The 14009-nt window shown below is 40.8% G+C and overlaps 1 protein-coding gene across 1 annotated transcript in view; it reads left to right on the top strand.

Annotated features, from left to right (window-relative positions):
* The window catches only part of gra (granulito), a 32104-nt gene that overhangs the window by 4590 nt on the left and 13505 nt on the right, over positions 1 to 14009 (top strand). Inside the window, exons 3-6 of the mRNA XM_060920537.1 lie at positions 3094 to 3170; positions 3321 to 3373; positions 3522 to 3597; positions 9504 to 9610. Of these exons, the coding sequence (XP_060776520.1) occupies positions 3095 to 3170; positions 3321 to 3373; positions 3522 to 3597; positions 9504 to 9610 (312 nt within the window). The 5' untranslated portion in view covers position 3094. The remainder of the gene's footprint in view (positions 1 to 3093; positions 3171 to 3320; positions 3374 to 3521; positions 3598 to 9503; positions 9611 to 14009) is intronic.

Genomic DNA, 14009 nt, shown 5'->3' with positions numbered 1-14009 from the left:
AAATAAAACAAATACACAATGTGAAGATTTGCAAATCATGGAAACCCTATATTTAATTGGAAATGGTACAGAGACAACATAAACGTTGAAACTCATAAATTCTATTGTTTTTTTGAAAAATATATGCTCGTTTTGAGTTGGATGTCAGCAACACGTTTCAGAAAAGCTGGGACGGGGCAACAAAAGACTGAAAATGTTGTGTAATGTGAAAAAAACAAACAAATTTGGGTATAAAAAGAGCATCGCAGAGAGGCCGAGTCTCTCAGAAGTAAAGATAGGGAGAGATTCACCGCTCTGTGAAAGACTGCGTAGGCAAATAGTGCAACAATTTAAGAATAACGTTCCTCAACGTAAAACTGAAAAGAATTTGTGGATCTCACATCATCTGTGGTCCATAATATCATTAAAAGATTCAGAGAATCTGGAGAAATCTCTGTATGCAAGAGACAAGGCTGAAAACTGACACTGGATGCCTGTGATCTTCAGGCCCTCAGGAGACGCTGCATTAAAAGCAGACAGGTGTCTGTAGTGGAAATCACTGTATGGGCTCAGGAACACTTCAGAAAACCATCGTCTGTGAAAACAGTTCATTATTGCATCCACAAATGCAAGTTAAATCCAGATATAAACAATATCCAGAGACACCGCCACCTTCTCTGGGCCCGATGGACTGAAGCGAAGTGGAAAATTGTCCCGAGGTCTGACGAATCTCATCTCATCTCATCATCTCTAGCCGCTTTATCCTGTTCTACAGGGTCGCAGGCAAGCTGGAGCCTATCCCAGCTGACTATGGGCGAAAGGCGGGGTACACCCTGGACAAGTCGCCAGGTCATCACAGGGCTGACACATAGACACAGACAACCATTCACACTCACATTCACACCTACGGTCAATTTAGAGTCACCAGTTAACCTAACCTGCATGACTTTGGACTGTGGGGGAAACCGGAGCACCCGGAGGAAACCCACACGGACACGGGGAGAACATGCAAACTCCACACAGAAAGGCCCTCGCCGGCCACGGGGGTCGAACCTGGACCTTCTTGCTGTGAGGCGACAGCGCTAACCACTACACCACCGTGCTGCCCGGTCTGACGAATCAAAAGTAGAAATTCTTTTTAGAAATCATGGACACCACGTCCTCCAGGCTAAAGAAGAGAAGGACCATCTGGCTTATCAGTGCACAGTTCAAAAGCCAGCATCTGTGATGGTATGCGTGTGCATTAGTGCACATGACATGGGTAGCTTGTCCATCTGGGAAGGTATCATTACTGCTGATTGATATATAAATGGTTCAGAGCAATATGCTGCCATCCAGACAAAATCTTTTTCAGGTAAGACCTTCCTTCTTTCAGCAAGACAATGCCAAACCACTTTCTGCACATGTATTAAATCTGCATGGCTCTGCAGTAGAAGAGTCCAGGTGCTAAACTGGCCTGTCTGCAGTCCAAACCTGTCTCCCATTTAAAACATTTGGTGCATTCTGAAGCGCAAAATACGACAAAGGAGACCCCGAACCGTTAAGCAAATGAAATTGTATATCAGGCAAGAATGAGAAAACATTTCTCTTTCAAAACTACAACAATTGGTCTCCTCAGTTCCCAAACATTTACAGAGTATTGTTAAAAGTAGAGGTGATGCAACACATTGGGAAACATGCCCTGTCCCAACGTTTTTGAAACGTGTTGCTCACATTTAAAGAGAGACAGCCTTTCGATTTCATAAAATCAGTGAAATTTATTTCCCTCTGAAATTTGGTGATTGTGATGCATGTTCATTTCTGTAATATCTCACAAAATATCAGGCCATTCTGTGGCTGGGAAGTTATTTAATTTGAGGGGATTCCCGAGCAAATAATGTGCATGAAATTGTGCACTTCGCGCAGTCAGACAGACAGAGGAAGTCCGTTTGCACATGCGCAGGTTTAACTTGACCGTGCACTGACCGTTACATCATTCTGTTGCTCAACGAACAGCCGATCACACCAAGGTGCTCATTGACTGCCGCTATTTATTAGTTTGGTTCTGTGTTTCCTTTCCTTCGCAACATAATGTCTTCTCGCTTTCTGTTACTGTAGTCAGTCTTTCATGTTTCATTTGCACACTCGCGTCCTCTATTTTTCTCTCCTGTTTTAAATTTGTATCCCACAATGCCTTGTGTGAACAGGAAAAGCCCACCACATGATGCATTACGTAGTATCTTGAATGGTGAAGCAGGAAAAATAGCAGAGAATTTAGGGCCACATGACTTGACAGCAAGTTAATAAAGTGAATAATATTGATTAATGACCACACACAAAGTGGTTTAGGCCCACTTTACACGGGGACGGTCTGAAACAAAAACGCAAAAGTCCGTTTTCGTTCTCACTTTTTTCCGCGTCTACACGACCGTTTTCAAGGAGGAAATCTGCGTCTATACGGTGACGCATAAATGTGTGGAATTCAATTGGATGTGCATGCCAGGCGGCTAGGTGGTGCTGTGAAAGACCTCCGCTATGTCTGCACGCATGCGCAACGTCTTCCGTCTTGTCTGATCTGCACCGCGAAAACTTTGACTACTCTGGCTATGGTAAGTAAGAAAGTAAGTAAAAAAGTAAGAGCATACTATACCCGCCTCTGTTCATTAACGGTATATGTGCAGATTCGGTATAGATGTTCGAAGGACTCCTGGACGTTTATTAAAGCTGCCAGAGCAGCTTGAAGGTCCGTTGGATCGATGTAATCAGACATGCTCTTACTTTTTTACTTACTTTCTTACTTCCTGGGCTGGCATGTACAGTATATGACATATGTATGACGTAAACGCGTACCCGACGTGAGCAGATCCGAGCAGAGTTTCGCGTATTGGGTAGTTTAGACGGATATGCAACGGGGGCTGTTTTTAACTTATCCACTCTGGAAGGCGTTTTCAATTTTTTCCGTTTTTCAGCCTCGGAAACGCCGTCCCCGTGTAGACGAAAGGCACTTCCGATCAAATATTTAGTCGTTTTTACCCGACAGCGTCCTCGTGTAAACGGGCCCTTATTTAGTCATGAGTAAGGTAGTTTATGAATCGTAAGCGTGATTGTCAGGAAGAGGATATTTTCTTTCATCAGAATGATGGAGGTCTCCACGAGGAGGATGCGAAATCTGGAGCCAGCAAGGCCACTGCGCAGACTAAATAGTAATCAAGGTAACAGCAATTCAGTTCTCTCTGGATCAAGCTAATGCTTTTTAAGGACTTGCTGAATAAGTATGTTTTCTGGCTTGTATCAAGATTTATTCGCTACCTGAGTAGTTCTGTTGCAGTGAATACTTTTGTGTGCTGTTTGTGTGTGTGTAGTGGTCCAGACACATGTAGTGGCTGAGCCTGTGGAGAAGCCAGCAGAAAGATCAGTAAGGCTGTGTTTTTGTACCACATACTTTAAAATGCTCATGGAGTTGGTCAGATAGTGTGTGTGTGTGTGTGTGTTTCTTCTCATTTGTATCTGGCATCCCTGGTGACTCTTTAGTGACAACACAGAACCTGTTGTTGTTGTTTCAGCTAAACATGATAAAAGTGGAGGATTTTTTTGAAATTCTCAAGCTGCACAGCCAAAGTCAAGCACCTGCCAAACGAGGTAAGTGTCAGTTTTCAGTTATTCAGTCACTGCAATGTTATTAAAACAAACGGAACAGGGCATGCGAGGTGTCAGCGGGGTGAGGTATTGTAATCAGTGCGGTTTGTTTGTTTGTGTGTCTGTCTGTTAACAATCTAGCGTCTAGACGGTTGCACCGACTGACTTCAGATTTTCAGGGTAGGTGGGCAATGGTCCGTAGATTACCTGATTAAATTTTGGGGGTCATCGGGTCAAGGTCACCGGAAAGGTCAACCTTTCGGTCAAAATAACATATTTTCCATTATAACTCAAAAACAGTTGCTGATAGACAGATGTTTACTATTGTGAACATATAGGAGCTCCCATATGGGCTTTCATTTGGCACCATGATCTTTGACCTTGAAAGCATGGATTTTCAGAGGGCTGTAACTTGAAAACGGTTATTGATAAGAAGAGAAGAAACCTTTATTTGTCACATGCACACTTCAAGCACAGTGAAATTCATCTTCTGCATTTAACCCATCTGAAGCAGTGAACACACACCCAGAGCAGTGGGCAGCCACACCAGAGCGCCCGGAGAGCAGTCAGGGGTCAGGTACCTCGCTCAAGGTCACCTCAGCCCAAGGCCGCTCCACGTCAACCTACACTACCGTTCAAAAGTTTGGGGTCACCCAGACAATTTTGTGTTTTCCATGAAAAGTCACACTTTTATTTCCCACCATAAGTTGTAAAATGAATAGAAAATATAGTCGAGACATTTTTCTGGCCATTTTGAGCATTTAATCGACCCCACAAATGTGATGCTCCAGAAACTCAATCTGCTCAAAGGAAGGTCAGTTTTATAGCTTCTCTAAAGAGCTCAACTGTTTTCAGCTGTGCTAACATGATTGTACAAGGGTTTTCTAATCATCCATTAGCCTTCTGAGGCAATGAGCAAACACATTGTACCATTAGAACACTGGAGTGAGAGTTGCTGGAAATGGGCCTCTATACACCTATGGAGATATTGCACCAAAAACCAGACATTTAGGCCCTGTCCACACGGCAACGGATTCAGGTGAATCTGATAAAATTGTTTATCGTTTCGGCCTGGCGTCCACACGGCACTGGTGTTTTGGGTGCCCCACAACGATATTTTTTGAGAGCGGGTTCCAGAGTGGAAAAATCTGGCAACGGCGCCGTTGCGAAGTCGTCTGGATGAGTAGAACGGATTTGTTTACGATGACGTCACAACCACATGACTAGAACAAGCAGCACTCTCGCTGTTTTGTATGAACCACTGCATTGCATTCACTTTTGTATACAGCTTTTCTTTTAAATAAACAAGTAACTCAACCATTTCTTGAATTTCTTTTTTTTTATTGGATAAAACTGCTTTTCAAAATGTTCACACACAATAAGAAAATTAAGTTATATAAAACTATGCACACTAATAAAACTAATTTGTACACACAGAAGGCACGATTTCCTCGCGTAGTCGCAGCCATCTTCTTCTTGTTGTTGTGTGCTTGTTCCTGTGAGTGCTTCACGCCGGGTAGAAGAAGGGGTTTATGCGCATGCGTCCTACTTCTTCTATTGTTCTGGTGTCTCTGATGGGACCGTCTTACAGCGCACGTAGAGGTGTGGCATGTGTATTGCATCGTTTTCAGCAAGCGTTGCGTTGCCATATGTACCTGATATTTTACTGATCCGTTGCCCATGTAGACGCGATATTATTTTTTAAAAATAAAATCTCGCTGCCGTTGTCATGAGGCTACATCCACACGACAACGGCAACGAGATATTATTTAAAAAAATATCACGTCCACATGGGCAACGGATCAGTAAAATATCAGGTACATATGGCAACGCAACGCTTGCTGAAAACGATGCAATACACATGCCACACCTCTACGTGCGCTGTAAGACGGTCCCATCGGAGACACCAGAACAATAGAAGAAGTAGGACGCATGCGCATAAACCCCTTCTTCTACCCGATGTGAAGCACTGTCAGGAACAAACACACAACAAGAAGAAGATGGCTGCGATTACGCGAGGAAATCGTGCCTTCTGTGTGTACAAATTAGTTTTATTAGTGTGCATAGTTTTATATAACTTAATTTTCTTATTGTGTGTGAACATTTTGAAAAGCATTTTTATATAATTTATATAACTTTTTATATTGTGTGTGAACATTTTGAAAAGCAGTCTTATCCAATAAAAAAAAGAAATTCAAGAAATGGTTGAGTTACTTGTTTATTTAAAAGAAAAGCTGTATACAAAAGTGAATGCAATGCAGTGGTTCATACAAAACAGTGAGAGTGCTGCTTGTTCTAGTCATGTGGTTGTGACGTCATCGTAAACAAATCCGTTCTACTCATCCAGACGACTTCGCAACGGCTCCGTTGCCAGATTTTTTCACTCTGGAACCCGTTCTCAAAAAATATCGTTGTGGGGCACCCAAAACGCCGGCGCCGTGTGGACGCCAGGCCGAAACGATAAACAATTTTATCAGATTCACCTGAATCCGTTGCCGTGTGGACAGTAGAATTTAGCTAGAATAGTCATTTACCACATTAGCAATGTATAGAGTGCATTTCTGATTAGTTTAAAGTGATCTTCATTGAAAAGAACAGTGCTTTTCTTTCAAAAATAAGGACATTTCAAAGTGACCCCAAACTTTTGAACGGTAGTGTAATTGCATGTCTTTGGACTGTGGGGGAAACCGGAGCACCCGGAGGAAACCCACACAGACACAGGGAGAACATGCAAACTCCGCACAGAAAGGCCCTATATATATCTGTCTATATTGTTAGACAGATATTTACCATTATCAACTATAGGAAGTGCCATATGGGCTTTCATTTGGCACCATGATCTTTGATCTTGAATGACTTTGAAATGTCAAACTCAAGGATTTTCATCGGACAACCTGACAGCTGATGATTGAGAACTATTACCATTATCAACATATAGGTATAAAATAAGTGCTGCCAGGCGAGGTTTGTTTTGCCTGGCAACACTTGTTTAACAGTTATTCGCCGAAGGTGAAGTGAATATCGGTGAATAATAACCGAGACTAAGTTGAGGTTATTATTCACCAATGTTCACGGATCCTGAGACGGAGAATTGTTTTAGTATAAATACACAGGTGATTATTTGGAAAAAAAATCGTATAAAAAAATTTATTTCAAACTTAACGGTGTGACACAGGGTTGTGCCACTTATCTATGACGAGTCACATAAAATACTTTGTTTTGAAATAAGTAAAATAAATCACAATTCCACCTGACCTTTGAATAGTTTTAGACCAAACTTTATAGCATCTTTAATGCTTTTCAGAAGAACATTTTCTTTCATAATTTGTAATTCTTCCTCACTTATGGTGACCAAGCAATTGGCCGCCATTCTGCCGAGTCATTCGAGGTGATTATCGAGAAACGGTCCGAATTTCTCAACCAATCAGCGTGCGACTTCCTATAATCACCTTCATATTTATACTAAAAGAAATTAATCCACTTTGGGGAAGTTTATTCTATTTTTATCTCCTGGCCAAATGAAGTTTGGCGGGGGATATAGAAACGGGTTCCGTCCATCCATCCGGTCACGTTTTCGTTTCCGGGCCATATCTTTAAAACTACTGAAGATCTCTTCATGAAACTTTGTATACATATCAAGCAGCATATGATCTGGTGCCTTTTGCTATTTTGGATTTTTGAAAAAAAAAAAAAAAGTATTTTTCAAATTTTTACATAAAAACTAGATTTTTACTTAGTTTCTAATGTTTGTTTCCGGAGCATGTATCCAAAACTATTCATGATACGGATTTGAAACTTGGTATACATGTTAACAAGGTGATGTAGATGTGCCTTTTCATATTAAGAAATTTGAAAAAAAATTAAAATTTTCATGTTTCCATGGAAACAATTTCAGACTTAGTCTCTCAGGTTAGTCTGAGGGGTAGGTTTAGTTTCTGGAACAGAACTTGAAAATTATAAGCGGTATGGTTGGTATGTGTTTAAGTAATGTATACGTGCCTTTTGATACTAAGAAATGTAAGAAATTTTAATTTTTAGCTCACCTGGACCAAAGGTCCGGTGGGTTTATGCCATGGGCTGCTGAGGTCAGTGTGAAGAGGTAGGGTTGGTTTCCTGCAGCACAACTTGAAAAATGTGACAAATAATATCTTGAAACTTGGTATAGAGTTGGTATATAGGGCGGGGGATATAGATGACTCTGTCTTCTTGTTATTCTAGTTTTATTCCTCTTATACCACAGCAATTTCCCAATGATTACGATTTTTAATTTATTAGTGAATGATTTGTCTGTCTGTCTGTCTGTCTATCTATCTATCTATCTATCTATCTATCTATCTATCTATCTATCTATCTATCTATCTATCTATCTATCTATCTATCTATCTATCTATCTATCTATCTATCTATCTATCGCTCTGAAGTGTCCTGTGAGACTTGTTCTGGAACATCTTTCAATACCTACAGCAGTTATAAACAGTAACCCCTCACCGGCCTTTATTTTCCCCCACTCTCTTGAAGTTGAGGCGAAGTGGCCAAGTGGTTAGAGCGCTTGACCACTAAGCGAACGGTCCCCGGTTCGAGCCTCGCTTCGAACGGTGATCTGGGGCTCGCCTCCTGTCCACCCAGCAGTGAATGGGGACCTGGTGGAAACACTGGGGAAGTTAAAGGCGGCGAGGAAAGGAACTGGCCACCCTACCTCACCATGCCGACGGCCTAGACAGAGTGTGCTCTCTAACAGGCACTCCCCAACGTACGTACGGAAACGTATATGGGACTCTTTGACTGACTGACTCTTGAAGTCAATAAGACAAAAAAGCAGCAGCTTGGTATTAGCGTGCATCAGTTGTCCCCTAAAAATGAAAAGTTCCTCCGATCATGATGCATTTTTGGTTTTATGTTCCTTTTGGTAAGAAAACACATTGGGTGAAATATTTTGACAAAATTCAAAAGTTTAATGGTGGCACCAGGAGCTCAAAGTTATGGAAAAAGCTGCTATTTTATGACTTTTATGACAAAATTTCGATCACTTTTCATGAAACATTATGGCACCTTATAGAGTATACCAAATATCTTAGATACACATTTTTAGTACATATTCTAAATATATTATCAAGCACAGTTTGAGTTTTAGCTGTTCATTGAATCATTGTTCAACTACTTTTAAACAATACAAATGTATTATGAATCACATTAATGCTTCTCAATCCCTTGCAAAGGTTCTTAACATGATCTCTGGCTCACAAGAAATCAATAAATGGAGTCCAACATTGTGATTCAAACCTTACGCGAAAACATAAAATAAGCGTTTTTTGGCAAAAAATGAACCTCATGGTGCCACCATTAGACTTTTGAATATGGCCAAAAAATTTTACAGGATGTCTTTATTGGTGAAAAGGAACACCCAAACAAAAATGCATCAGATTTTATGAAAGTGAAGGCAACTGATGCACCCTACTTGGTATCTTACCAAGTAACCAGACAGCACTAAATTCTCTGACCTGAAAACTTTCACATGATAGAAAACTTGCTGATACAATGCAATAACAATCGGCATGAATTACAGCCAGCACTATTGCAAAAGCTGCTGTTCTAGAAAGTTCATGAACACCTACTGACCAGTCTGATTCAAGAATTCAACAGTGCTGTGGTAGAATAGAATATAAGGTATGGGGGAAAACCTGTTGGATAACAAAAGGTTGTCCTGTTGTGACTGGTGAATGATCCTGGCTTGGTTTGTAGTTTAACGTTGAATAAAGTTCAGTAGAGTGCCAGCATGAGAACATGACATTGTGAGGATGACTTGATGAATAACAGTGGTGTGTCCAGAACAGCGAGCTGAATAGTTTGATTGAGTTTGTTTTGGTTAAATGATCTTTGAGAGTAAAGCTGGGCTCTTTTGTTCTTGATAGAGAGAATATCATACAGCAGAGACTTCTTGCTCAAGTTGGCAAAGACACCAATGGCAAAGAAAAAACCTGACTTTCTACCAGATCACCCAGTAATTCTGGACAAAGGGGTAAGTAGTACTTTATGATTTAATGCAGGGGAAAAAATATAGTACCAGTCAAAGGTTTGGACACACCTTTGAATTCAAAGTTTTTATCCCCCACTGGCCGAAAGGCCCGGAGGGAGATTATGTCGTGGCGATGTCCGTCTGTCTGTCCGTCCTGGGAAGGGTACTCACCTTCTGAAATCAACTCCTCTCACAATTTTTGGAGGAATTTCATGAAACCTGGCAAGATTCTTTGTTCTATGTCGGTAATACGCATATTGCAATTTCATTAAATTTGGTCACATTTTACCAGAGTTACAGCCCTTGGTTAAGAAAATTATAATTTGACAATTTCATGAGAGTGTATTTTCCTTCTGAAATCAACGCCTTTCACAGTTTTTGGAGGAATTTCACCAAACTTGGCAAAAGGCATTGTTATATGTCGGTAGTACGCGTATTATTATTTTGTTCAATTTTTTACTGGAGTTGTGGCCCTTGATTAACAACCTTGTAAATTCACAATTTCATGAAGGTGTGCTTGCCTTCTGACATCAACTCCTCTCACAATTTTTGGACGAATTTCTCAAAGCTTGGAAAAAGGCCTCGTTATATGACGGTAATACGCATATTGCGATTAAATTTCTTTTGTGAAAATTTTACCAGAGTTTTGACCCTTGATTAAATAACTTGTACTTTGACAATTTCATGAGGGTGTACGTTCTTCTGAAATCAACTCCTCTCACAATCTGTGGAGGAATTTCACCAAACTTGGTAAAAGGCTTTGTTATATGACAGTTATACGCATATTGAAATTTTGTTTAATTTGGGCAAATTTTACCAGAGTTATGCCCTTGATTATTAACAACCTTGTATTTTGGCAATTTCATCAAGGTGTGCATGCTTTCTGAAATCAACTTCCTTCACAATTTTTATCCCCCACTGGCTGAAAGGCCTGAAGGGGGATTATGTCATGGCAATGTCCGTCTGTCCGTCCCGGGAAGGGTCCTCACCTTCTGAAATCAACTCCTCTCACAATTTTTGGAGGAATTTCATGAAACTTGAAATGATTCTTTGTTATATGTCAGTAATATGCATGTTGCAGTTCTGTTCAATTCAGTCACAGTTTACCAGAGTTATAGCAGAGTTGCCAGCAGAGGATATTGTGCTCTCAGAGCGCGCTTGTTCTTTATTGTTATTATTTTGTCCATTGTAGAAGGATGCTGAAGACATCAAAACTGTGAAATAACAAGTGGAATTATGTAGTAAACAAAGCAAAATGTTTTATATTTTAGATTCTTCAGAGTCGCCACCTTTTGATGAGGCTTTGCAAACTCTTGGCATTCTTTCAACCAGCTTCATGAGATGGTCACCTGGAATGTTTTGAAGGAGTTCCCATATACAGTGGTGCTTGAAAGTTTGTGAACCCTTTAGAATTTTCTATATTTCTGCATAAATATGACCTAAAACATCATCAGATTTTCACACAAGTCCTAAAAGTAGATAAAGAGAACCCAGTTAAACAAATGAGACAAAAATACTATCCTTGGTCATTTATTTATTGAGGGAAATGATCCAATATTACATATCTGTGAGTGGCAAAAAAGTATGTGAACCTTTGCTTTCAGTATCTGGTGTGACCCCCTTGTGCAGCAATAACTGCAGCGAAACATTTCCGGTAACTGTTGATCAGTCCTGCACACCGGCTTGGAGGAATTTTAGCCCATTCCTCCGTACAGAACAGCTTCAACTCTGGGATGTTGGTGGGTTTCCTCACATGAACTGCTCGCTTCAGGTCCTTCCACAACATTTCGATTGGATTAAGGTCAGGACTTTGACTTGGCCATTCCTTGCTCTTGGAGTGATCTTTGTTGGTCGACCACTCCTGGGGAGGGTTACAATGGTTTTGAATTTCCTCCATTTGTACACAATCTGTATGACTGTGGATTGGTGGAGTCCAAACTCTTTAGAGATGGTTTTGTAACCTTTTCCAGCCTGATGAGCATCAACAACACTTTTTCTGAGGTCCTCAGAAATCTCCTTTGTTCGTGCCATGATACACTTCCACAAACACGTGTTGTGAAGATCAGACTTTGATAGATCCCTGTTCTTTAAATAAAACAGGGTGCCCACTCACACCTGATTGTCATCCCATTGATTGAAAACACCTGACTCTAATTTCACCTTCAAATTAACTGCTAATCCTAGAGGTTCACATACTTTTGCCACTCACAGATATGTAATATTGGATCATTTTCCTCAATAAATAAATGACCAAGTATAACATTTTTGTCTCATTTGTTTAATTGGGTTCTCTTTATCTACTTTTAGGACTTGTGTGAAAATCTGATGATGTTTTAGGTCATATTTATGCAGAAATATAGACAATTCTACAGGGTTCACAAACTTTCAAGCACCACTGTACGTTGAGCACTTGTTGGCTTTTCTTTCACTCTGTGGTCCAACTCATCCTAAACCATTTCAATTGGGTTTAGGTCGGGTGATTGTAGAGGCCAGGTCCTTTCATGCAGCACTCATTCACTCGTTCCTTCTTGGTTTCATAGCCCGTACATATCCTGGAGGTGTGTTTTGGGTCGTTATCCTTTTGGAAAAAAAAAATATGATGGTCCCAGTAGGTGCAAACGAGCTAGGATGGCATGTTGCTTTTGAGTGCTCTCGTAGTGATGTTGGTAAAGTACGCCTTCAATTTGGAATAAATTACCAACAGTGTCACCAACAAAGCACCATCACACCTCCTCTTCCATGCTTCACAATGGGAATTGCGTCTAATAAAGACACAGCATTTAGAACCAAAAATCTTAAAATTGGAATCAAATCAAAGCACTTTCCACTGGTCTGGTGTCCATTCCTTGTGTTTCTTGGCCCAGACAACTCTCTCCTTGGCAGCACGGTAGTGCATTGGTTAGCACTGTCACCTCACAGCAAGAAGGATCTGTTTTTGAGCCCAGTGGCTGAGGGGGCCTTTCTGTGTGGAGTTTGCATGTTCTCCCCATGTCCGCGTGGGTTTCCTCCGGGTGCTCCGGTTTCCCCCACAATCCAGAGACATGCAGGTTAGGTTAACATTTCTGAGGCTGGTAACTTTAATGAACACATCCTCTGCTTGTGTGTCTTCGTCTTCCTTTCTTGGGACGGTCCTCGTGAGAGCCAGTTTCTACGTAGCATTTGACGGTTTTTGCAACTGAGTTTGAAGATACATGCAAAGTTCTTGCAATTTTCCCAATTGACTGATCTTCATGCCTTAAAGTAATGATGGATGTCGTTTCTCTTTACTTAGTTGAGTGGTTCTTGACAATATGGATTACTACAGTTGTGGAATAGGGCTATTTACTGTATTTTTATTATTTACTGTTTGATGTCAAATGCATTAAAAAGGCAAGAAATTGCACTAGTTAACTTTTGACGAGGTACACGTGTTAATTGAAAAGCATTCCTGGTGACTACCTCATGAAGCTGGTTAAGATAATGCAAATAGTGTGCAAAGCATCACCAAGGTAAACGGTGGCTACTTTGAAGAATCAGAAATCTCATCTCATCTCATTATCTCTAGCCGCTTTATCCTGTTCTACAGGATAGCATTAATTTTACAGCATGGATAGCGATAACGACAGTGTTCACAGCGAAAGCGAGTTTTACTACCCTGAGGAAGAAGAAATAAAATAAACCATTTCAGGAGAAAGCTAAAAACCTCTAACTGTTGCTAACGCCGAGCAAAAACATGGCTGAATCCTGAATGACTCAATTTTGTATAAATAGGGGACTACATGGGTGGCAAAATGTAGTTTTTTTCCTGCCATGGAAGTGCACTTGTATACCGAGGAGGAAGCCATTTGCATTACAGCCGTGAATGAGGATTCAAAATGGCGCCTCGGCTTGGTTTTCCCTTTTGGGCGCTCTCGGTTTCTGTTAGAATTTGGCAAAGAAAAAAAAAAATATTATTTACCAGCTTAAGGTCGGTCCGTATGGTGAAATACCGTGACCTCGGCCTTGAATACTGACCTCAGCCCAGAAGGCCTCACTCAGTACTTTCAAGACGTCAGTCACGGTATTTCACCATACGGACCTCCCGGCTGGTAAATAACATGTATGTATTCTAGCCCCTTCTAGCAGGTTTCATTCATTTGGTTTGGTAGCATGCAATATTGTTGGCATATCCTACATGTATTATGTCACTCTACCCAATGGGGAGTAAGTTGAATATGGTTTACGATATCGCATGGTTGTCAAGACAACATGACGTCACACATTGGAGCTGATGCAAATATTCAATGAGAGAGTTTTCTGCTGCGCAGATGTAATAAAGGCGCTGCGAAGACTTGTCACTGATCTATGCCAACTCACATAAAATACTTTGTTCTGAAACGGATAAATAAATCACAGTTCCACTTGATCTTTGAATAGTTTTAGA

This window comes from Neoarius graeffei, chromosome 5 (assembly GCF_027579695.1).
Source record: "Neoarius graeffei isolate fNeoGra1 chromosome 5, fNeoGra1.pri, whole genome shotgun sequence".
Taxonomy (NCBI): domain Eukaryota; kingdom Metazoa; phylum Chordata; class Actinopteri; order Siluriformes; family Ariidae; genus Neoarius; species Neoarius graeffei.
Note: the sequence above shows the minus strand (reverse complement) of the source record. Positions and strands in the feature narration are given on the sequence as shown.